Consider the following 25,196-nt stretch of genomic DNA (forward strand, 5'->3'; position numbering starts at 1 on the left):
TCTGGTGGGCACGGAGGGATCTGAGTCATCAGGCCCCGCCTGGCCAAGCCAACCCCAAAGCCCTGGCCACTCAGGCTGGGGCAGGGTGAATAAGAAACTCCTAAGGGACAGGTGTCTACCCTTCAGGGACCTGAGGCAGGGGTCACACAGCAGAGGTGTTCCCACAGACACATGTTTGGAAGTGGGTTCCTGGGCAGGACCCAGGGGGTGGGGTGGGGGGAAGGTCATTGTGCGGGGGGACAGTAGACATGGAAGGATGGTGACTCCAGACAGCGAAAGGTAAAGCTGGGATGGGCTTTGACTGCAAACTGGCTCCAGGCTGCAGAGGGACGCCTTGGAGGCTGAGTTGGAAATGGTGGGCAGAGTGTAGAGAGGCTATTTCAGGCAGAGCCTGGGTGAGTGCAAAGACCAGACTTCCAGAATCCCATGCAGGATTCAGGACAGGTGAGGGAGGCAACCTGTGAGGTCTAGCGGGCAGGGCCCAGGTCTGCAGTGGAGGGTTGGGGAGGAAGAGGACAGGGTGTGTGGGGGACCTTAAGGCAAAGAGCAACTGGGGCCTGAGGGAGCCTTGCCTCTCTCTGAAAGGGTAAAACTGATCTTTGGGGAGGCCCCTGTGGTGCACACCCCTTCCTGGAAAACTCTTCCTGTCGCTGGGGTCTCCATCTGGTCAAAAGGCCTGGCTCAGCCCCACGGTAACCAGGCCTCTCCGCCCACCCGAGGGCGCACAGAGAGGGGCCACCTCTTGCGCCCCGTGACCGACGGCTGGGACCCGGGGGCCCCGAGTGCTCTCTGGGCGGGGATCTTGCTCCTCCGAGGTGGCGCGCCACGAGTGCGCCCGGCGCGTCGAAGGTGGCCGGCCGCGGGGCTCCCCGGACCCGGCCCGCGGCGCTTCTCTGTCGCCGCCTCGGGGTGTCTCTGCTTCGCTACGCGCCGGGAACCGCGGCGGCGACGGCGCGAGGAGGGGAGCGGGCGGCGGCGGCGGCGGCCGCGCCAAGAAGCGCCGGGTCACCGCAGGCTGAGGCGCCCGCCGTCCCCGCCCTCCCCCTCGCGCGCCTTCTCCTCCCTCCCGCCTCCCTCGCTCGCGCTCCTTCCCTCTCCCCGCCTCCCCTCCGCGCTCCCCCGCCCTCCCCTCCGCGCTCGCCTCCTCCGCCCCGCGCCCTGCGGTGCTGCAGCTGCGGGCGGCTCCAGCTGCCCCAGATGTGGGCTGGGCGGCGCGCGGGGAACTTTCGCGCCGGCTGCGAGTGCGGGGCCCCGGCTGTGGTCCGGCTGCCATGGATCCGCCGGCGGGAGCCGCCGGCCGCCTGCTCTGCCCCGCGCTGTTGCTGCTCCTGCTGCTGCCGCTGCCCGCGGACGCCCGGCTCGCCGCCGCCGCCGCCGACCCCCCAGGTAGGTGCGGCCGAGTCCCCACGCCTCGCGACCCCGGTCGGCCGGGCTCCGCCCCGCGCGCCCCGCCGCCCCCTCCCCAGGCGGCGTCCGGCTCGACTTGGGCAAACTCCGCGCGCCCCGCCCGGGGCCAAGTTGGCCAACTTCGGGGCCCGGTTGGTCGGGCAGGGGGCGCCCTGCGGCGCACCCGGGAATCTCGGGCCGGGGGGAGCCCCGGAGCGCTCGCGGCTCCCGGGACGCCGAGCGTGGAGACAGAGGGCCGGGAAAGCCCGGCGGCGGCGAGCGCAGCATCAGCACCAGCGGGTCCGGGGGAGCCAGGGCGAGGCGGCGCCCCGGCTCGCGTCCGGAGACGCTCGGGAGCAGTCGGGTGCAGAGCGCGCCGCCCTGGGCCTTGAGGATTGGTTTGGGCGCCTCGGAGGGGATCCTCGAAGATCGGAGGGACCCTGCTCCACCCCTCCCTGTTCTCGGGCACGCGGGGAGGCGGCCGGCAACGGGCTAACCTGGAGCTGTACGCGGAGGACAGGCCGCCGGTGCCGGGGGGAGCCGAGCGGTGAGGGCAGTCGCGCGGCGGGGACTGCTAAGAGGTAGAAGCGCACGGGTAGGGAACCAACCGGGAATGGCTTCAGAGCAGCCCCATGTCCTGCCAAGGACGGTAGGTTCAAGGGGCGGGGGACGGTCTGACCGGGCCCGCCCCTGGGGAACTGCGAGGAGCTGAGGAACCCCAACTTGGAACGGGGCAGGGGGCAGAGCTCTTGGTTGGAAGGGTCCCAGAGGGGTCGAACGGAGGTCGGAGGAGCGCCAGCGTGGTAGCCCCGTTAACGCCCCTTTCCAGTTGGAAGAAGGCCGGGGAGGTGCACGCTAGTTTCTGGGGGATGCCTAGTGGAACGCCCTTCCCTTCGCAGTGGGGCGGGGTTTGGGAGGATGCTGTGCTCCGTGGCGGGGCCCAGGGGCTTCCCGGTCTCGGCTGGTCTAACGCCCCTTCCCTTTGCAGGCGGGCCCCAGGGGCACGGAGCCGAGCGCATCCTGGCGGTGCCGGTGCGCACTGACGCCCAGGGCCGCTTGGTGTCCCACGTGGTGTCGGCGGCTACGGCCCCGGCTGGGGTGCGGACCCGCAGGGCCGCCCCTGCCCAGATCCCGGGGCTCTCTGGAGGCAGCGAGGAGGACCCCGGTGGCCGCCTCTTCTACAATGTTACGGTGTTTGGCCGAGACCTGCACCTGCGGCTGCGGCCCAATGCCCGCCTTGTGGCGCCTGGGGCCACGGTGGAGTGGCAGGGAGAATCGGGTGCCACCCGCGTGGAGCCCCTGCTTGGGACCTGCCTCTACGTCGGAGACGTCGCGGGCCTGGCTGAAGCCTCTTCCGTGGCGCTCAGCAACTGCGACGGGCTGGTGAGTACGCGCTTCTCTCCCTTCTGTCTGTCCACTGCTCTCACGTGAGCGTTGGAAGCCGGTTATCTGGGGGTCCGCTGGGAGGGCAAGGCCTGTACTGAGGACCTTCTCTGCACCCCTTGTGCTTAGGGACCACCGAAAGGGTTGGCTGGAAGGCAGGTTGTTTTGATTGGCCCGAGGGGGTGATTTATGCAGGGGGAGGGCCACATTTCCAAAGTGTTTAGCAAGTAGCCAAGTGTGGTCCCCCTTAAGCCTGCAGGAGCTGGTTTTCCTTTTGCATTCAGGTGTGTGTCTATCTCGGTGAGGGCACGCATCTGCACACGTGTTTTTGCATGGGTGCTAGTATCTAAGCACATGTGCACTTGTGTGAACATGTGACTGTGTCACTGTCTTGTGCATGTGTGTATTCACAGGTTTGTATGTCAGTGTCTGTTCAGTGTGTTGCTGTGCCTTGTAGCACGTGTGATATGTGTGTGGGGGACACGTATGCAGGTGGGTGGTTTTCTTGTTTCTGTGTGTGCAGGTGATGCCAGCCCAGCGAACAGGCAGTGGTGCTGAAATGCCCAGTTATCCCTCTGCCCCTGGCTGTTTTTTTATGCTGTGGTTTCCTGTTGGATTTCAGCTGGTTATTTGAAAAGTTAGTTTTCTCTACTTTGAGCCAAGCGGAGCATTTGGAAATGCAGTCTCTGGTGCCCCCGGGCGGCCCCTGAAGGACAGGAGAGGCTGGGGAGTGGAACCCTTCTGGGACTGGCTGGGCCGCTCCGTGTGACCAGAGCTCTGGGAAGTTCTGCTACCAGGAGCCTAGAGGGACCATGGCTTTGCATAAGAGAGCCTTGGAGGAAGCCTGGATCAATGCTCAGGGAGGAGGCTGACACGGGCAATGCTCTGTCTGGAACCACTGCAGTTTTCTATTTTGGATTGGCCGTGTGGTGGTCAGGCTGGCTGTGCTGGCCAGACATCTGAAGCCGCCCACCGTGGGTTGCGCTCTAATTACTACTCAGGGCACTCCTTCTCGGAGCAAGTGGCCTCTCTCCCAGCCCTGGTGGCCCCCAAGCCCCCCGTCCGCAGGCTTGCCCTGCAAGTCGCAGAGCCAGCAATTACACAGAACCCCACAACCGGTGGTGTTCTTTTTATGGACACACAGGAAATGTCACTTGTTGCTTCGGAAAATCACTGCCTTTGGCTGGATTTAGTTAGAACCCAGACGTATTGCGAACAACCGTGAATGTCCTTGGAATAGCTGGGTTAACATGGTGCAGCCCTTTTTATCCTTGTTGCCTCTGAGGATGTCCCAGACTTCATAAGTGTGTCTTATTTTTACGCTGGAGGTGAATTTCCTAAATAAAGGGAAATTGGTGTTGGGGGCTCGGAATGGGGGTGGTGGTGGCCTGAGCTGGGGTGGGGGAGTTGACATGGAAGTGGTCTGCTCTTAGTCGCTCAGTCGTGTCCGACTCTTTGTGACCCTGCGGACTGTAGCCTGCCAGGCTCCTCTGTCCATGGGATTTCCCCTGCAAGAGTACTGGAGTGGGTTGCATTTCCTCCGTCTGTTGTTGAGCAACTCTTGTGTGCTGAGTAATTTTTGATGGAAAGCATTCCAGAGAGGCTTTGTTCATGTATCATTCATTCATCTGCTCATTCCGTCGTCTGTTTTTTCGGCCAGTACCTCCAAGCGCGGTTGTCTGCTGTGCTGGTCAGAGATGTAGCTGGCCTGGTGCCCAACCCCCCCCCCCCCCCACCGCCGCCCCCTGGGGCACCATGCTCAGCTAATAGTCTGGGGCCCACTCTGGTCAGGGCTTGGAAAGCATGCTCCTGGGGGCTCTTTGAGCATGGGTTGCCAGGGGGCAAAGGCCCAGAGGGAAGAACATATGCAGAGAGGTACCAGGTGTGTATTGGCTTGATCGGAACAGGCGCAGTGAGATGTCATATGTACTGGACACACACCAGCAGAAGTGCAAGACACAGCTGGAGAGTGGGCTGGAGCCGAAAGAGGGGCTGGGGTCTGCCAGCGTGGCCTTGAATGTGGTTGGTGGAAACGGCATTGAGACAGTGGCGCAGCCTCATTAGTTCTTCTTTCCTTGTCCTTCTTTCTTTTTGGTGTGTGAATGTCCTGATTTGATACCACTTAATTCCGTAACTATTTAAGTCCCTCTGTGTATCACTGATGGGCCAATTGCAAAGCACCTAGGGTTTAAATATCATATTTCTGGTCCACAGCCGCTCTGTAGTGGGAAGGATTCTTCATCCCTCATTTACAGATGGGCGGCCGAGGCTCTGGGAGACTGAGTGGCTTGCCCAAGGCCACACTGTCTGTGGTGGTAGGAGTCTGGCCTGGTTCTGTCCAGCCCCTTCTGCCAGGGTGCTTGCAAGTCTGGGCAAGTAGAAGCCCTTGATATGTGGTAGCAGAACTATACTCCCGAGCCATTCCCTCTTGCAGTAGTCCTGCATGCATCTCATCAGCAGTAGCCATGCTGCCCAGCACCCCTTCCTCTGAGCCTGCTCTTCCTTCATAGATAGTGAAACACACAGAGGCAGGTGTGTCAGGCTGCAGTGTCTGTGTAGATCCTCAGGGATCTTGTTACAATTCAGATTCTGAGTCAGCATGTCTAGGGTGGGGTTCAAGGTTCTGCATTTCTAATGGACTGCCAGGCTGATGCTCCTGCCCTTTGAGAAGCAAAGTATTACACCCTAATTTCTGCAAAGGAGTTCTACAGGCTCACACCGCAAGTTTCTCTGAGCAAATGCGGTTCAATGGACGACTGGTGTGGGAAACGCTGCAAGTTGCTTTCAACCTGGGAGATTCAGGGAGGCCCACTGGGGTCTCTGAGAAGCTCTGTAATAAAGAAACCTCTTGAACTTCGTGTACTGTAGCACTTCCCATGCAGATGAGGCCATCAACCTCTTCTTTGCAGGAACCCCAGGAATGTGCATTCCTGGAAGACAGGTGGAGAAACCACGAAGCAGGGTCACAGCACGCAGCTGGCGGCTTACAGCTTAGGTTGAGGTGCTTAGGTGCTTAGGTGCTTAGGTGGGACGAGCCTCTCCCGAGAGCCATAGGCCTTTTCAGGCCTGTTGGCCTCCTTCTGGCCTGGGACACACATTTGCTCATCTACTCACTTGGTCCTGAGTTTGTTTCTCTTCCTTAAAGGAAGGAGCGGTAGCTCTGGTTTCTGTGGACAGCAGGCTCCTTTCCTGTTTAGCATGAGGGGATTCTTATGGTCAGGATCCTTTTAGTCACGAGTGAAGGGAACACAAGTCAGATCATTTAAACACAAATGGGAAGTCAGTGGCTCTTACGGTGCTCAGGCTTTAGGCCTGGCTGGATCCAGCTGCTCCTCCCACGTTGTCTCCCTGCCTCCGCCTTCTTATGTGTTGGCTTTGTTCTCAGCTGGAGTCCTTCTGTGGTATGTCAAGGGGCGCAGCGGTGCTGGCTGGTAATCTTTCTCTGATAATTCTGGCTGACTCCTGGGTAGCACTCTATTCAGGCTGGGGTCAGATGCTCCCGTGAGAATCAGAACATGAGGTTTGTAGAACCCCGCGGATGGAGAGTGCAAGGGGTGGTGACATGAGGTGAGGACCTGGGCCTGCCAAGGTGAAAATTCTAGCTGAATCAGGTAGAGGTGTAGATTTAAGAAATGCCACATGCTTCCTGTTGTTGTTCAGTCACTCAATCGTGTCTGACTCTGCAACCCCATGGACTGCAGCATGCCAGGCTTTCCTGTCCTTCACCATCTCTGGAGTTTGCTCAAACTCATGTCCATCGAGTCGGTGAGGCCATCCAACCATCTCATCCTCTGTCGTCCCCTCCTCCACCTGCCCTCAATCTTTCCCAGCATCAGGGTCTTTTCCAATGAGTCGGCTTTTTGCATCAGCTGGCCAAAGTGTTGGAGCTTTAGCTTCAGCATCAGTCCTTCCAATGAATATTCAGGGTTGCTTTCTTGTAGGATTGACTGGTTTGATCTTGCTGTCTAAGGGACGCTTAAGAGTCTTCCCCAACACCACAGTTCAAAAGCATCAATTCTTTGGTGCTCAGCTTTCTTTCTGGTGCAACGCTCACATCCATACATGACCACTGGAAAAGCCACATGCTTCATGAGACATACCGTACATTTTATTTACAGAGAGGTTGGTAGATGTAGTTTCCAGCTCCTCTCATAGCCACTAGATAGATATTGTTCATCATATTCTCAGGGGAAGGTTAACATTTGCCTTTTCACAGTGAGTGAGAAAATGATGCTTAACAAAGGATACTTGTATATCTCATTGCTATGGAAGACTTCTCTAGTACCTCTCAGGCCACATGATATGTAATTTCATGTCATTCTTACTTGCTCACTAAAGACCCACGAGAAGCCTGTTGACAAAAAAATAATAACAGAACCTCAGTTTACTGTGCTCATGTTATGTGTCAGGCTTTCCACTGAGCACCTAATGCTATACACCTTGATTAATCCTCACCACACCCTATACTGTGTGACTGATATTATCCCCATTTTACAGATGAATTAACTGACATAGCCTGCTTCAAGCTTTGTGGGTCTATATTTAAATACACATCTGTTTGGTTCTAAGACCATGCTTACTACGTGTTATTGCCTTTATTGCATGCCAAAATAAAATAAAGAAATGCATTTCTTTAAGACATTTCCTACCTGTTCTAGAAATTAAAAGACGCTTACTCCTTGGAAGAAACGTTATGACCAACCTAGACAGCATATTCAAAAGCAGAGACATTACTTTGCCAGCTAAAGTCCGTCTAGTCAAGGCTATGGTTTTTCCTGTGGTCATGTATGGATGTGAGAGTTGGACTGTGAAGAAGGCTGAGCGCTGAAGAATTGATGCGTTTGAACTGTGGTGTTGGAGAAGACTCTTGAGAGTCCCTTGGACTGCAAGGAGACCGAACCTAAAGGAAATAAGTCCTGAATATACATTGGAAGGATTGATGCTGAAGCTGCAACTCTAATACTCTGGCCACCTGATGCGAAGAGCTGACTCATTTGAAAAGACCCTGATGCTGGGAAAGATTGAAGGTGGGAGGAGAAGGGGACGACAGAGGATGAGATGGTTGGATGGCATCACCGATTCAATGGACATGAGTTTGAGTAAACTCTGGGAGTTGGTGACAGGGAGGCCTGGTGTGCTGCAGTCCATGGGGTCACAAAGAGTCAGACATGACTGAGTGACTGAACTGAACTGAACACCTGGGGAGCCCTTAGGTTATAGGCCCACCTTTAAATCAAGCACTGTGATGTGAGCTTAGCTAGAGTCTCTTGCCTATCTTTGGGACTGAGAGTGAGGGTCAGATCCCCAAACTCTGGAACGAATTGAGGTTTTATCAGAAAGCAAGGGGAAGGACCAGTGTGCTGGGCAACCACACTTCACCCAGACTTCAGGTCCCGCGTCTCTTCCTGTGCTCCAGACTTGCCTGCCCAGCTGCCTCGTGGGCCCCTTCCTTGAGTGACCCATGCTTCTGAAATGGAACGTGGGTCTCTCTACTCTCCTCCAGACCTCATCATTCACTTGGGCAGGAATCCCAGGATTTCCCCTCCCTGCTCTCTCCATGACCCTCACGTGCAGCCAGTCATCATCCTAGACATCTCCAGACTTCATATCAGTTCACAGCTTTCTACCACACCTAACTCCAAGCCCTGTGATCCTTAGGGACTCCAAACTGGAGCAACTCTCTCCCCACACAGCTACCAGCCTGATTTTTGTAAACCACGTATTCAATCATGTCACTCCTTTGCTTAAGACTTTTCTAAGTGGTTCTGATTACCCTTAAAAAATCCAAACTCAGAAAAAAAAAAAAATTCAAACGCACTGAAACTGTTAGTCGCTCAGTTGTGTCTGACTCTTTGTGCCCCATAAGCTGTAGCCTACCAGGCTCCTCTGTCCATGGGATTTCCCAGGTAGGCATACTGGAGTGGATTGCCATTTCCTTCTCTAGGGGATCTTCCTGACCCAGGGATCGAACCTGGGTCTCCTGTATTGCAGGCAGATTCTTTACCGTCTGAGCCACCAGGGAGGCCTGGCTTGGCTTAGAAGGCCTCCCACGACCTGACGCAGTCAGCCGTGTCTGTCACTGCGTCCCCCTCTTGCCTGTGCTACAGTCACAGCAAGCTTTTAGTTTCTCTGCCACTGGACACTCCCGTCTTAGGCCCTTTGCACAGGCCGTGCCCTTGCCTGGACCACTCTTACCTCTCTCTTTAGTTGGCTCACTCTATTGTTGTTCAGCCCCTCAGTCCTGTCTGAGTCTTGGCGACGCCACAGACTACGGCATGCCAGGCTTCTCCTGGAGCTTGCTCAAACTCGTGTCCATTGAGTCGACGATGCCATCCAACCATCTCGTCATTTGTTGTCCCTTTCTCCTCTCACCTTCAATCTTTCCCAGTGTCAAGGTCTTTTCCAATGAGTCAGCTCTTTGCATCAGGTGGCCAGAGTATTGGAGTTTCAGCTTCATCATCAGTCTTTCCAATGAATATTCACGATTGATTTCCTCTAGGATTTGATCTCCTTGCAGTCCAAGGGACTCTCAAGAGTCTTCTCCAATACCACAGTTCAAAGGCATCAATTCTTCGTCGCTCAGCCTTCCTTATGGTCCAGCTCTCACATCCATACTGACTTACTGGAAAAACCATAGCTTTGACTATACAAACTTTTGTTGGCAAAGTAATGTCTTTGCTTTTTAATATGCTGTCTAGGTTTGTCATAGCTTTTCTTCCAAGGAGCAAGTGTCTTTTAATTTCATGGCTGCAGTCACCATCTGCAGTGATTTTGGAGCCCAATGTAGTCTCAGCTAAATGACATTTCATCCAGGAAGCTGTCCTAGACATTCACACGCCACGTTGGACCCCATGCTTCTTTGGTAACTTGTACTGTAGGCAATTTGTACCTGGGTCCACAAGGCTCAGCTCCAGCTGGATGGAGCTCAGCTAGGGGCCATGAAGTGAGCGTCTGTGGAGTGGGGGATAGAAGCCTGTGCAGTCCTTTGCCCCTCAAGACCATGTGCCCCATACCCAGGGATGGTCCACCTCTCCATACCCAGGGATGAGGTGTGTGGACAATACCCCAGAATGTCCACACTCAGCAGGGTAGGCCCCCTAGAGGAGTGCCCCAAAGCTCCTTTTCCACAGGAAAGCACTGTGTACTCATGTGGTCTTGTGCAGTTTTTTTGTCCCAACTTTGGAGTTCATGAAAGGTGAGTTGAAAACCCCTGGTCTAAATGAAACTTAAGTAAGGGAGGGACCCCCTCTGGGGCTGAAGAGACTGGGCTCCGGCAAGTCACCATCCAGCTTTGAGCAATGAGCTTCAGTTTGTTCAGGTGGCAGGTGGGGCTGGAACAATTATTTCCGAGATCTTTATAAAGCAACTCTGGGTGTCTTGGCACCGAATGGGGATCAGTTGAGGGGATCAGTTTGATGGAAGGAGAGCTGGGGACCATGGCCAGTCTATGCCCTGTATTCCTTGATAGATTTTTGGCCCTTGGGAACACAAGCTCTTTGCTGCCAGACATGCAGATGTTTCTTCAGAGAAGCGGCATTTCTGAGTCTGTTGATATTACTTGAGCAAATGAATCCGATGTGAATCCACAGAGCTCTGAGGTCTTGACCGGGCCTCCAGAGATGTATGTGGAAGTGTTGAGAGCTGAACTGGCAGTGGGATTAGGAGATGGGCAGGGCTTCCTGCAGGCAGGAGCTTTCTTTGGGAACTTGGTGAGAACCCAGGCTTACTTCATCACAGATACCCCTGGTCTCTTCTGGGGCATCCACAGATGGGTGGCCTCCCCGCCACTTCTCACCTAGTGCCATTTGGTGGGAGGGAGGGAGCTCCCCAGGGGCTCTTCCCTGCTGGGACTGGGTGCACTGACCTGTGGCTGGTGGAGGCTGGCTTGTCAGGGCTTTGTGCTGGAAGCAGCAGAGCAGCAGCCCACGGCCCCTGCCCGCCTCGTGGTGGCCCCCTTAGAATGGCACAGGCGGGTCTGTGGTCGGAAATCCAGACTCACCAGGCTTCAGCCACTATGGCATCTGAAGGCCTTTTTTTTTGATTATCAGAATCTTAGAGACGGGGTAGAGTTGTAAATTGTGGCTGTCAGAAGCTAAAGGAGGAAGACAGAGGATTGTGGATATAGTTCAGTTTTACAAAAAGGAGAGTTCTGGAGATGGATGGTGATGATCATTCCACAACCTTATGAATGTATTTAATGCCAGCAAACCATACACTTCAAAGTGGCTAAGATGGTAGATTTTGTGTTATGTGTATATTTTATCACGCACACACACAAGGCTTCTGGGGACTGGTAAGGCTGTGCAGGTAATTCAGAGGTGGGGTCGTGTCCCCGCTTGCCCAGCTCCTTCTCCCCAGTGTGACTCTGTTCCCCGGTGAACCATTGGCTGTAGCTGTACACACACTCCTCACACCGCACAGGCATAAGCAGGTTCTGAAAGGGAATAGTTCTGAGCTCCGTGCAGAATGGACAGGCTTAGGTCTTGGAACCCTTCCATAGCCAGTCACCGTGGCCTGGGCATGCTTAGTGCGGGAGCAGAGTGGAGCCTGACTGGGCCCCTCGTGGAGGCCAGCGCAGCTGGTTACCACCTGAGTCTCAGGCCTGGGAGGCCCTGACCATCTTCCGTCACACTGCCACCCCTGCCCTGACCCCACTGCCCGCTTCTGTGTTTCTGGTCGTGAGCCGCTGCCCCGTTAGGTTCCCTTGCCTGATGGCTGACTGCCTGTGCCCCCATGTCCCAGCAATTAGTGATAGGGAGGAGGGACCAGCGTCGGGTGGGAGGCGAGGAGAGTCTGGGTCTTCACCCGGGCCTTCTGCGAGGACTGCAGATGCCACAGCCTCCCTGAGTCGCGGAGCCACTGAGAGCTCAGCCACGCTGAGCCGCAGGAGTGCTCCCCTCCCCCACCGTGGCCTGGGGTGCCCACTTCAGCACAAGGGGGGCTTAGCTGTGTGGTGGCCTGAGCTGGGGCCTGGGCCTCCTCTTCTGGTCTCTGAGATATTCAGGGTCAAGTATTTTGGGGCCTCTGCCGGGACTGTGGGTCTGTACTGACAGGCAGACCTGTCTGTGATCACCCCTGTTGCCCTCCTCCACTTGGCCAAGCAGGGGAATTTTGTGTTGTAGCCTGAACACAGCAGGCTGCTGGTATATGTGAATGTGTGTGCAGGTTCCCGTCCATGGGAATATGTGTGCACGTGTATGCATATCTGTATGAGTATGGTGTGTGTGCATATGAGTGTGTGTGGGTATCTGTGTGTATGTCTGTGTGCATCTGAGTAAGCACATGTGCGAGTGTGTGCACTCAAGTGTGAGTGTGTGTGTGTGGGGTCCTCAGCAGGGGTTTCCTGCAAGGGAGGGGACTGAGGTGGGGTGGAGGGACTGAGGGGAGGGCATGACTCCCGCCCCCTGAATCTGGGTGCTGCCTTGGGCCCTGCTCTCCCCACTGGCAGGCGTTCTCGAATGGGAGGGCCCAGGTAGGAGCCTCTGGCTCTGCTGCGTATGTTTCATATTAAATGTCAGCTGTCCACCGGCTCTGCTGTGCTGCCATTAATATGGAGAAGTTATTACTGAGTCTGGAGCCGGCTCCTCGAGCTCATCCATGAATTTCAATTGCACTGCACGTCTCCTCCAGGGCTTCCGCTCTGAGGCGGAGGAGGCCCTAGCGTCCAGGGTAAGGCTCGGCAGGCTCTGCGGCACCCCACCCTGCCATGAGTGTTTCAGTGAGCGCCATGGTGAGCGGTGGACTTGACGTGGGCTGGAGGCTGCCGTGTCCCGTGGTTAGCTTTGTCCCTGGCAGCTGGGCAGCCTTGACAAGGGCCACAACACTGCCGATGTTCGGATTGCCCAGACGTTGCCCGTTCTTCTGATTGGCCCGCTCATTGGGCTTTGGAAGGAGGGGTGCAGGATTTGGCAGCACTTAGCCCAGGTCGATGATTTGGGAAATGTGGGCTGTTTCTGAGTTTCATTGTGTCTAAGGTGCCATCAATTAGAGGACACAGCCGGAAAGAGAGGACACTCCGACTAAACTGCTCCGTTGCGCCTTAACCGTGGTCTCGTGGGCTATAGGCCCGCCACCTGCCACTGGCTGCTCCGAGCGGCGGCTCCTGCCTCGCTCGCCTGCCTTGCTCACTTTGCTTAGTGTGTGACTGGCTTCATCTACTTCCGATGTCTTCCTCTCTTGAATAAAGGAATGAGGTCGTGGTCCTTCCTCCAGGGACATTCCTCTGGATGCCAAAGCTACACACTCCATTGTCTCTGTGTCTTTCTGTACACACTGTAATTTTTGCAGCACAGAGTGACTTCTTGAAGACATGTTGAGTGGCAGGTGTCGCCGACCCCGCACATAAGTCAGGTGACGTGAAGGCAATATGAAACATCATGGCAGAGTTGGTGTGTGCCAGGCAATGCCAGCCACCCCACAGTTGCTGCTGGCTGCTAGCAGTGAAAAGACCCATGGATTTCATCCTGAGTTTGGATATGGTAAATGTGGAAAATGTGTGTCTTAGAGAGTCCTGGACATGTGGTTTTGTTATTTTGATGATGTTACGTGTGATTAATGGTTTTAGTCCCTGAAAGCTGGCATGCAGTGCCCATGGTAGGGCTCCAGGGCGGTGGCAGAGCCTGGGTTGTCCATACTGCAGGGACTAGCCCCTCCCGGCTCTGTGAGCAGAATGTTCAAAGATTCATCTTTGAACCTGGATATTTCTCCTTTGAAAGCAGGGATTGGACCACACGACAAATAACGTATATGTTCTTGGACCAGCACTGAATTATGTTCATTATTAGAGCTTTAAAGCTCTAATATGTAAAATATTGGCTATTTGACAACTATGCTGTCCATTATGGTAGGTACAAGCCACTCGAGGCTGTTGGCTGTTTGAGATGTGGTTGGTTGGTCAGGACTGAGAAGTGCTCTTGAGTGCAAAATATACACCAGAATTCAAAGACTTAGCACCAAAGAAAAAGAATATAAAATATCTAATGGACAAATTCAATAGTGACTACGAGTTAATATGATAATAGTTTGGATATATGGGGTTAAGTAAAATATATTGCTGAAATTAATTTCACCTTTTTAAACACGTGGCCGCGTGTAGCATTCCTATTCCATCTCTGTTGGATTGTGCTGCTTTGAAACATCTGACTGGATAGTTCCCGTTTTGCTGTTATTTTGCAAAATTTTCCTGGCTGGTCACATCTGTTTATTCATTCAATTGAATTTCGGAATTGTTTTGTCAGATTAGAAGCATCCCTTGTGAGTTTGATTGACATTAAATTAAACTTAGACACCAATTAAAGGGGGAATGGACATAATTTGTAGTATTTACCAGGAATATGCTATATTTTAGATTGATTAGTTCTACTTTGATATTGCTTAGTAAAGTATCCCACGTTTTTTATATGGGTCACCTATTAAAACCAGGGACATTTTAAGGGTTTTCTGCTTTTTGCCATTGTGAATTAAAGCATTTCCATCTATTGCTTGTGTACAGGGTGACTATTGATTTGTATGCAATTATCTTTTATCAGGCTGCTTGATTGAACTCAATTCTCATATATCTTTGTGAGTTCCCTTGGGTTTTCTGGGTAAACAGCTGTACCATTTGTGGACTATGATAATTCTGGAGCTTAATTTTCGATCTGTGCCATCGAGAACCTTCGGAGTAACGTTAAGTACCCGCAGTGGCTTTGTGTATTCCTTTCTGCGCCCGACTCTGATGTTAACGCCCCTGGCATTTCTCTGCTTAATAGAATGCTTGCTCGTGGACTAAGATGGATTTCATGCGAAGGCAATATCCTCTGAATTCTAGTTTTCTAAGATCCCCTTTTCATCAGCAAAGGAACTGAAATCTAGGTAAAATGTGTCTAACCCCCACACCATGACCACCCTTCTTAAAGGCTCAGGGCATTGCAGTTCCCAGAGGCTGGGAACCCTGCCATCCTGGACTTCAGGACTGCTGCCCGGTCCCCTCAGTTGCAAGCTTGCGGCCCCTTGAACAGCTTTGCGGGGTTCGGGAAGGCGGAGGGGGCCGCCCTGCCCAGCTGTGCCGGGAGCGGTGCTCAGGAAGGCCATCTGTCCCTCTGATGGCAGGTCCCCCTCCCCTCAGTGACGGCTCTCCCATCCTCCAGTTTCTCTGGGGCAGGCCCCCTTCTTATCCCCCTTCTGAGTCACTGACACCTGCTGGCATATAGACCTCCTACCTCCCATTGTTAGCTTTATTCCCTCACGCTTCTAGAAGGTCTTTTCCCAAAGACCATTGTCCCCTTAGAGGAAATCTGTGGCCTGTAAAAATAAATTTGTTTTCCATCATATTAGCTGTCTGCCCACAGACAGGCATGGATTTGGGGCAGTTTGAACAATGCCTGTGCCTAGGTCCCACCCTGAGGGGGTCTGACTCATCAGATCTGCCCGGGGGTCGGGAGGCCTGAGGTCACCCAGAGCCAGGTTTGGGGCCCTACCTTCCTTTTGCTGGCCCGTGCCCCTCAGTTTCCTTCCTTGCCATGCCACCTGCCTGGGAGGGCATGTGTCTGTGAGGGAGTGATGGGAAACGAGTCTGGCTGGCCTCAGTCTGAAGGAATGTCGTGGGGAGACTGGGGTGAGAGGTGATGGCCCAGAGGGACGGCCAGGCCTCCAGGTGGCCTGGGACCAGAAGAGCTGCCTCCTGGCCCTCTCTGCCCTGGGTCCCCCAGCTGGGAATTCAGAATCTGGCAGGGGGAGAGTGACCTCCCTTGCATGGCCATCTCAAGGGCTGGCTGCCTGCCACAGGCCGGTGGAACTCAGTGGCTGTGATGCTGCAGACCCGGCGGGCAGGGTAGATGCAGGGTGTCCTCCTCGTGGCACCCACTGATGCCCCCAGCCAGACCACAGGCCCCTGAGGCTCCTCGCCTGCTCCCCTCCCCCCTGCTCCCTGCACCTGCCGCCTGGCCAGTGGCCACTGGCCTGAGCTCACTAGCCCCGGGCTGGGGTCTCGGCCCCCCAGGGTGCGGGGTCTGTCACCGCCTGGAGTGGTTTGTCTGAGACCTGCCTGCACAGATCAAGGAGGTCCCGGGCCTGGGCTCCACTCAGCAGACAGAGGGTGGGCCAGTCTCTCCAGAGCAGCTCGAAGCAGGCGGAGGTGCCGGGTCCTGGGGTGGCGCTGGGTCTTGGCTCAAACTCCCCGGAATCGCTTCTGTCCCTCTCTCTTCCCTGCCTCACCTCGCCCCTCCCCTCTGGTCCCTGCTTCCCCCCTGTCTCGCTCTCCCCCATCCTTCCCGCCCCTACCCCTCCCTCCTCTCCTCCCTCCTGCTCTTTCCTTTCCTCGGTTCTTCCTGCTCCCTCCCCTCCCTACCTTCCCCTTCTCTTTCCTCCTCTCTCTGTCCTCCCCTTCTTTCCCAGAGTCGGGGGAGCCCCCTCCGTCACCCTGGATGACCCTTCCTGGGTACCCTTCCTGGGCAGTGGACTCTTCATCTCTGGCCGCACACTCAGCCGCAGGCGGCACCGTGTTGTTCTGTTTACAGTCACCTCCTGTGATGCTCACAAGACCCCCCTTGACAACAGGCACAGTCAGGGACGGCAACACGATCCCGCTGGCCTTGGAGGAAAGCAGGGCTCAGAGAGGGCAGTGACATACTCCAGGTCACACAGTCCAGAGCCTGGGCCCCTCCCGCTGAAGCTCTGGATAAAGCCCTTTTGATCTCAGAGCACACATCACCCCTGACCCTCCACACAAGCAGGGTTAATTGCTTCTGGGGAAGAGCTGAGTTCTTGGTGTACTTCCCAGCAAATGAGGTCAACGCCTTGCTCTGTCTTGCTGGAGTGGCCCTCACTTCAGATAGGGTGGCCTGGCCTTTGGGTGCCATCTCTTCTGCCAGGGTTCCCAGGCCCTTGCTCTGCTCAGAGTTGCCATGAAAAGTTGTGCAAGTGGTGTCCTGCACAAGGACGCCTGAGCAAGGAGACGGACGTGTGAGCAAGGAGATGAATGAGGCTGGCTCCCGCTTGGTGTCTGGGAGTGGATGGAGTAGAAGGCAGGGGGTGGCCACAGTTGGGTGGGGATGGTGGACACTGGCAAGGCAAGAAAAGTGTGCCTGGCATCTGCCCCCACCATCAAGGTCACTGGAGTCGCTGCACTCTTCTCTTTGAGGAGCTCTTGGGTCTGTAGGATTTGGAGCCTAAGAACCAAAGCCAGGCCGGTTGCAGAGAACTGATGGCTGCTGAGGATGGCTTTGGGGACCAGAGTGGGTCCTCTGGGACTGGGCATGATGGAGCACAGACGCTGGCAGAGGCTCTGTCCCAGTGCCAGCCTGTGCTGCTCAGGGGCAGGGTCCTCACAATCCTCCCCAGCCTGAAGGTGCTCCTTGCTTCCAGTGGAATGAGCTCTGCTCCTGAGTGCAGGGGCTGGACTGGGCCCCTCAGCCCTGGGCGTTTGCTTTGGGTTAATTATATGGGTGTGGGTATGATCCTATTGTTGCTGAATCTTTGCCTTTTCTGAAGCTGGCTCGTCCTCCTTGTGGCTAAACATTAACCCTTTGTTAGCTTGGGCAGACATATTCTTCAAGCTTCCTTTCTTATTTTACCTTGCTGACTTTGATTTCTTCTGGTCAACTCTGTGAGGTCCCTTCTGCTGATTTCTTCTGTTCATTTAGACTGTAGAAAATAATCAGCCCTTCAAGGAGGTACTTCATGTGTTTCGATAGTTTTTTTTTGATTTGAATTTTAAGTATTTAGCTTCTTTACTTCAAGTGAAGTGTTTCTTGTACTGTATAAATTAAAGATGTTAAGTGTTTATTTTTTCTAAATTGCCACTCTGTGGTCTCAGCTCCCTTCATTTACTAACTCACCCTTCCTCCTGACTTTGGGGTGCATATTTCGTATCTCTGAAGTTCATGAAGGTGATCTGGCTCATTTTTCAGGTGCAAAATGTTATCTTTTTTACACTAGCACTAGATTCTTATAATTACTTTGCTTAACAGTATATTCTAAAACCACATAGGGCAAGAATCACCATTGTGACTTAAAATGTTTTAGCTACTTTTGTCCATTTATCGAATGTCTTTTGGGTTTGTTTTCTTATGGGTTTTAAACAATATCATGAGGATCTTTATTTTGGGTGATACTGCTGCTTAAATTAGTGTCCAGCATTCAACAGAACTGCAGCAAATCTTAGCTGAAAACAAGTGATTGACATCTTCAAGATGGTTATTTTTCTCAGGGAAATAAGAACATTAATTCATACCTTTTAAAATATATCCCAGGAGGTTTACTACCAAGAGTTAGAATGTTATTACCATTACAAATAGGATCTTTTCTGTTATGTTTTATAGTAAGTTGTTATAGATGTCTAATGGCACCCCACTCCAGTACTCTTGCCTGGAAAATCCCATGGACGGAGGAGCCTGGTAGGCTGCAGTCCATGGGGTTGCTAAGAGTTGGACACGACCGAGCAATTTCCCGTTCACTTTTCACTTTCATGCATTGGAGAAGGAAATGGCAACCCACTCCAGTGTTCTTGCCTGGAGAATCCCAGGGACGGGGGAGCCTGGTGGGCTGCCGCCTATGGGGTCGCATAGAATCGAACACGACTGAAGCGACTTAGCAGCAGCAGCAGCAGGAATATTTTTAATCTAGGCTACAGTAGATGGTGATTTACTCAGAATACCCAGGACCTACTTGTTCCAGATTAATAATATCCTCAGAGTTTCAGTTCAGTTCAGTCGCTCAGGTGTCCGACTCTTTGTGAGACCATGGACTGCAGCACTCCAGGCTTCCTTGACCATCATCAGCTCCCAGAGCTTGTGCAAACTCATGTCCATCGAGTCAGCGATGCCATCCATCTGCCTTACAGTTTAGACACCTTCATTCCCAAAGAGCCAACAGAAATATAAACAGCATTTTAGTACAAATTATATAAGTATTTGCATAATTGCTGCTAAACATAAGACAGCTGCCTTTGACCTGGCAAACCCAGACCCCATCAGGCCTCACCTGTTCCTCGTCATTTGCTCCTGATGGCTTGCATCTTTCTCTTGCGCTTCAGCAAAATTAGTCTTCCAGTATCATAGTGGCACAGATGCAGAACATGGATAATCACAAAAAAACCCTTTTAAAGTAAATCTCTCAATTGGATGTTTCCCATGTTTGCACTCCAGATGCGCACGTTTCTATATTTATTTCACATCTAGGCATTTTCATGAACTTCTGTATTATTATTTTTGTCCTGTTTTGTTGGATTCTTTTTTTTGGGGGGGGGGTGAGAATTTTTTACATGTGCTGTTATCTTCTGCAATTCATAATAGTTTTGCATTATCTTTTTCAGTGTTTATTCATTTTATGTCTTATTGCATTGGTTACAGTATAACACTGATTTTAGTAATTCTGTGTGGGAGCCACAACTGTGTGTTCAGAGCATGTGGCCTGCCGCCATCCATGGGAGAGCAGGACCTGGTCCTGCCTCTCTCTCTGTGCATGCTGCGGATGGCAGACCGGAAGTGGGCGTGTCTGGGAGGAGGTGATCTCCCATTCTCACCGTCCCTTGGTAGAGCAACTTCTCTTTCCCTGGTCTGCTGCCTTAGGTAGGGCGTGAGCACAGAACATGGATGTATGGTGGTTTCCGGGGGGATGAGCGGCAGTGACTGGCTGCTGCTGCTGCTGCTGCTAAGTTGCTTCAGTCGTGTCCGACTCTGTGCAACTCCATAGACGGCAGCCCACCAGGCTCCTCTGTCCCTGGGATTCTCCAGGCAAGAACACTCCAGGCAGGCCTCCATTAGTCAGGGAGTCTCTCTCAGCCCCGTTTGGCCTGTTGTGTTCCCTGCAGCTGAGCAGTAGTGCTCCTGAGCAGCAAGGCTGGCAGGAAAGGCATGGTCTTTCAAAGACTGTTCTGAATTTCAGCTGGGGAAGCAGTTCAGTGAAACCCTTTCAGGGGAAGGCTGGCAGGTAGATGCACACGTATAACCTGAAAGTCTGAGTGAATCTGGACTTTGAAACCCCGTTTGGAGCCCCTGGCTTGCCCCTGACCAAGGGAACGGTATCTGAAGCTCAGTGTTCTCATCGTGCGGGGCGGAGCTTGCGAGCCGGTGGGCTGCGTGCCATGTCCACCCACAGATGAGTTTTGTTTGGCCTTCTCAGTGTTTGACAAATTTCTCAGAGAGCTCCAGATTTCCCGTTTCTCTTGAGAACCTGGGATAGCTGCTCGGCCTGTATTTCCGAGGGCTGGAGCTGAGCAGGGCCAGAGCCCTCGCGAGGGATCTCACGGCCTCCGCCGGGCGCTGCGATCACCGCCGCCTCGTCACTTTCACCTTCCGCGTGGCCCCAGTGTTGGCACCTGGCTTTCTCGCGTGTTGAGGTGGGATGTCCGAGGGGTTTGGCGGCCAGTGGTGTCTTCCTCCTGCCTCTAACTCACGGTTTCGACTTACAGAGCGTTGTCTCAGAGTGGGGCCCTGTGCGCGGAAGTCAGACACGGTCCCACAAACACAGTGTGTTTGATTCTGGCTCCTTCCCTCCCCGACAGAGCCTCCTATTTCTCTGTGAAAGGTAAATTTGATGGGTTGTTATGAGGATTCAATGAAGTAGGGCCCACAGCTGGCATTTAGTAGCGAATGGCCCTTGTTACTACGAGGTGGTATTTTCCTTGGGGTGCTGTTAGGAGAAGGCAAAGCCGGAGAGTACTCAGAGACGCATGGAGCGCAGTGCAGACACGCATCGTTTCTGGGGCTCCACGGGCTGAGCTGGGGCTGGGCGTGGGGAGGAGGGAGGCAGGGCTGTGGGCCGGCAGGCCCCTGAATAGGACGCTCTCCCCGCCCCAGGCTGTAACTAGCCTGGGACATGTTGCCAGATGCGGCCGTGACTATTCTGAAATGGAATTCCTGGGTCAGAATAAGGAGACCAGATGTTTACTGGATGCGGCCAAGAGCCACTGACGTCACCGAGAGCCCGTCAGGACACAGACTGCGGCTGAGGGTCCTCCGTCCCTTCCTGTCGACACGGCATTCCTGGGACAGCTGCCAGGGCTGGGGCGGAGACATACACACACATGCATGCACATACACACCCACATACACTTACATGCGTGCGCGCACACACACACAAACACGACATTTCTTCTGCCAAATCCTCCTCACCTGAATACAATTAGCCAGGATGTGGGAAAGATTTCCAGCCTGGAAGGAGAGAAGAGCTCGTGCTGGCAGTGGGCTGGGGAGGGGAAAGGCACGCCAGGTTGATGAGTGGCCTACTCTGTAAGACGGAGGAGCAGGTTTTGGGGGTGGAGAGCTGTCTGGAGCCACTGGCCAGGGAAGAAGGGGGAGAGCCTGTCCTCTAATTTCTTCCTCCCTTCCCGTCCGCTCCTGTCTTCCCTACCTGTCCCTTCCTACCACCATCCCCTGAGGCGGAGAGCCTGTCCTCTAATTTCTTCTTTGGGCATAAATCTGGAGGGTGTGACTGTGGGGCTGACTCCTTTTTCCTGTCCTGTCACTAACACGTGTGCAGCTGCCGCTGTTGCCCTGGCCCCCCGGAGGGCGATCCCCAGGTCCAGACCCCTGCCAATGCACATACAGAAAACCCCGTGTGAATCATTTCAGGCCAGAAGAGGATGCTCAGGCCTGCTGCCCTCATTCCGCTCTGCTTCCCTCCTCCTTGGCGTGACCTCAGCAGGCACTCTCCAGTGCAGGGCTGCAGGCTCACCACCCCCCCCCCCCCACCAGCCTCCAGCCCAGCAGTAAGACCTTCTTTCCCCCTGGGGTTTCAAGTGTCCAGAGTCTAGCTCTTACTGACTTAGGCTAGGTCACGTGTCCAGTATTGAGCAATCACTGTGGCCAGGGCAGGGAGCAGGGCTTCCATCGGCCGGGTCTGGTCACTTGTCCACTGGCTCCAGGCGTAGAGTCTGTGATCTGAAGCTCTGGGACACAGACAAGGAGGGCTGGGTACCCAGTGGGAAGCCAGACTGCTGTTGTTGGGGCTAGCAGCAGGGCCCGCTGCCTTCTCTGTCTCCCAGATCTCTGCCTGTCTCGCCCCTTCTCCGGACTCCCGTTTCTCCTGCTCTAGTCTGTCTTGCTGTACCTTCCCCCAAGCGCCTTCAGTGGCTCTTCTTCATCCATTGGGTAAACCAGCGTTCAAGGTCCCTTATGACTTAGTTTACCCAGCTCCGTCTCTTCTATCCTGCGGGCCTGGGACGAGCTTTCCAAAGATCATACGTTCTCGCCAATGGGAGTGTAGGCTCTGCCCGTGCTACAGATAGCCCTTGTCTCAGGACTAGGAGGGAGCTGATTGTCTGGGCTGCAGTTAGACCTAAGGACAACCTGAAGGTGGGAAGTTTTAACTGGGGCCTAAGACAAGTCAAAGGTCTGAGCGGGCAAGGAAGCCAGAACTCCGTGGGCTCATCTGGGGTTGTATTAACAGAGCAGATGGAGTGGGGGGCGTCTCCAAGGACCTCTGGGCCTCTGTCCTAAGTGTCGGGAGTCCCATATGCGTGGCTTGCTCCTCACTGTCCCAATTTCAGGAGGCCCTGCTGTTCTCTTTGTCCTGGCAGGTGGCACAGCTGCATCACAGCACACGTGTTCCGGCCTTCGTCCTCCTCACCCTGGTTGTGTCGTGAACCCTGGTAGTCTGTTGAGGCCCACGGACCCTTCATCAGAATAATGTTTCTGGGTGGGAGGTGGGAGGGGGGGTTCAGGATTGGGAACTCATGTACACCCGTGGCTGATTCATGTCAATGTATGGCAAAACCAATACAGTATTGTAAAGCAAAATAAAGTAAAAATAAAAATTAAAAAACAAAACAAAACAAAAATAATGTTTCTAAGTCAAAATTTAAAATACAAAGAACACCAATTCCATTGAAATAGAGCTATTAACATCGAAACAGTTTATAATACAGCAGCGCATGTGCTTTTAAATTTTTTCTTGTCATCGTGCTTTTTTTTTGGGTAATGACTTATTGAGATAGAATTCACATACCATATAGTTCACCCATTCAAAATAAAATTCAATGGCTTTAGTATGTTTATAGAGTTGTGCAACCATCACCAATTAGTTTTAGAACATGTTCATCACTCCCAAAAGAAACCCCAGACCCAGTGGCTATCAGACTTAAGTGCCGTGTCCCCTTAGTGCCTGAGAACCACTATTCTACTTTCTGACTCAGATTTGCTTATCCAGTCCTTTTCACGTAGATGTGGGCACATGATGTTTGTCCTTTTGCGTCTGCCTTCTTTCAGTTACTGCTTTCGAGGTTCTTCTGTGTTGCAGCGTGTGGCAGAACTTCTTTACTTTCTCTGTGCCCATGACCTTCACTGAGCGACTGAGCGGACCTTTATTTATTTGTTTTGGCTGCTCTAAGGGTTTGCTGCTCTCCATGGGCCTGTCTCTAGCTGCGGCCAGCAGGGGCTGTTCTCGGTTGCAGTGTGTGGGGTTCTCGCAGCGCTGGCTTCTCTTGTGGCACAGGCGCTCAGGAGTTGTGACTCCGGGGCTCTAGAGTTTGGGCTTAGTAGTTGTAGCATGTGGGCCTAGTTGCTCTGTGGAATCTTCCTAGTCTAGGGATCAAAGCTGTGTCCCCTGCATTGGCAGGAAGCTTCTTATCCGCTGTGCCACCAGGGAAGTCCAGAACTTTCTTACCTTTTGTTACTGTTGTGTAATCGCTCAGTCATGTCCAGCTCTTTGTGACCCCATGGACTGCAGAATGCCAGGCTTCCCTGTCCTTCACTATCTCCCAGAGTTTGTTCAAACTCATGTCCATTGATTCGGTGATGCCATCCAACCATCTCATCCTCTGTCATCTCCTTCTCCTCCTGCCCTCAATCTTTCCCAGCATCAGGGTCTTTTCCAATGAGTCAGCTCTTTGCATCAGGTGGCCAAAGTTTTGGAACTTCAGCTTCAGCATCAGTTCTTCCAATGAATATTCAGGGTTGATTTCCTTTAGGATGGACTGGTTGGATCTCCTTGCTGTCCAAGGGACTCTTAAGAGTCTTCTCCAGCACCACAGTTCAAAAGCATCAATTCTTTTGCTGCTCAGCCTTCTTTATGGTCCAACTCTGACAACCACTGGGAAAGCCATAACTTTGACTAGATGGACTTTTGTGGGCAAAGTGATATCTCTGCTTTTGAATATGCTGTCTAGGTTTGTTATAGCTTTTCTCCCGAGGAACAAGCACCTTTTAATTTCATGGCTGCTTTTTATGGACAAATAGTATTCTGTTGTGGGCTTCCCAGGTGGATCAGTCAGTAAAGAATCTGCCTGCAATATGGGAAACCTGGCTTTTATCCCTGGGTTGGGAAGATACCCTGGAGGAGCGCATGGCCGCCTATGCCAGGGGCTGGATCCAGGTAACCGAGTAAATTTTGAGTCTCTTACTTTCTCCGGCTCTTGGCTGTACTCCTCTCAGTGTTGATTCCATTCATGCTCTTTTATTCATCCAGAAAAAAAGGCTGAAGGTAGATGCTTCCTCAGGTTTGTACCTTTTAACAACCCCAGGGAAAATAGCTTTTCTGATAGTTAGAGCAGTGTTAGTTGCTCAGTTGTGTCCGACTGTTTGTGACCCCATAGACTGTAGCCCACCAGGCTCCTCTTCCATGGGGATTCTCCTGACTCAGGCCCTCCTCCAGGGGATCTTCCCAACCCAGGGATCGAACCTGGGCCTCCTGCATCGCAGGCAGATTCTTTACTATCTGAGCCACCAGGGAAGCCCCAGTTGCAGCAGTAGTTTCTGGATTTAACCCAGGAGGCTGACTTGTGGCAAGTCCTTGTCCCCAAGCCTGTGTTCACTGTGGCCAGGCTGTCCTGCCTGGGCTGTGTGACCCTTTACGTCCACAGGACCTGTGGGAGGGCAGTGGGGAGCGGCTTCTGCCAAACACAGGGCTGTGTTATCAGAAGGAGGGCAGTGGACTTTAGGCAGACCGAGGTCCCCAGAGAAGAGGCAGGGCAGGGGGTGGGAGCCCTAGCTGGCTGGAGGAGGCAGCTGCTGCCCCACAGGATGGGAGGAAAGAGAAGTGTGTGCGTGCTGATAGGGGGCAGGAGGGAGTTTCCTCTGGGGCCTCCCCTCACTTGCTGGCCAGGGCAGGGACACTGAAGTTGCCAGCCAGGCTCTGTAACTCTCCTGGGAGTTGGCCAGCCCGGGAAGGAGAGTGTTAGGCTGGAGGAGGTTGACCACCCACTGGCTGCCTTGGGAACCCTCAGGCTGGGCAGCTAGAGTGGCCTGAATGCAGAAGAGTAAGCACTCGGGCCAGACAGGGAGTCCTCCTCCCTCAGGAGCCAGAGACCAGGAATTATCAGGGCCTGTTAGAGGTGGGGCACACATGTACGGACCTAACAGAGCAGAAGACGTTAAGAGGTGGCAAGAATGCACAGAAGCACTGTACAAAAGAGATCTTAGTGACCCAGATAACCGTGATGGTGGGATCACTCACCTAGAGCCAGACATCCTGGAATGTGAAGTCAAGTGGGCCTTAGGAAGCATCACTAC

General features: G+C 53.6%; 2 protein-coding genes across 2 annotated transcripts in view; one reads left to right on the plus strand and one right to left on the minus strand.

The window, feature by feature from the left end:
• Positions 1–667: 667 nt before the first annotated feature.
• Positions 668–1,273, minus strand: LOC138085553 (CLK4-associating serine/arginine rich protein-like). The gene has a single exon (XM_068980007.1). The coding sequence runs from the start codon at positions 1,271–1,273 to the stop codon at positions 668–670; it is 606 nt and encodes a 201-aa protein (XP_068836108.1).
• The window catches only part of ADAMTS2 (ADAM metallopeptidase with thrombospondin type 1 motif 2), a 260,157-nt gene continuing 236,232 nt past the window's right edge, over positions 1,272–25,196 (plus strand). The window contains exons 1-2 of the mRNA XM_068979734.1: positions 1,272–1,386; positions 2,375–2,769. Coding sequence (XP_068835835.1) covers positions 1,272–1,386; positions 2,375–2,769 — 510 coding nt within the window. The remainder of the gene's footprint in view (positions 1,387–2,374; positions 2,770–25,196) is intronic.

The sequence above is a fragment of the Capricornis sumatraensis genome, chromosome 9, assembly GCF_032405125.1.
Source record: "Capricornis sumatraensis isolate serow.1 chromosome 9, serow.2, whole genome shotgun sequence".
In the NCBI taxonomy this organism is placed as follows: Eukaryota; Metazoa; Chordata; class Mammalia; order Artiodactyla; family Bovidae; genus Capricornis; species Capricornis sumatraensis.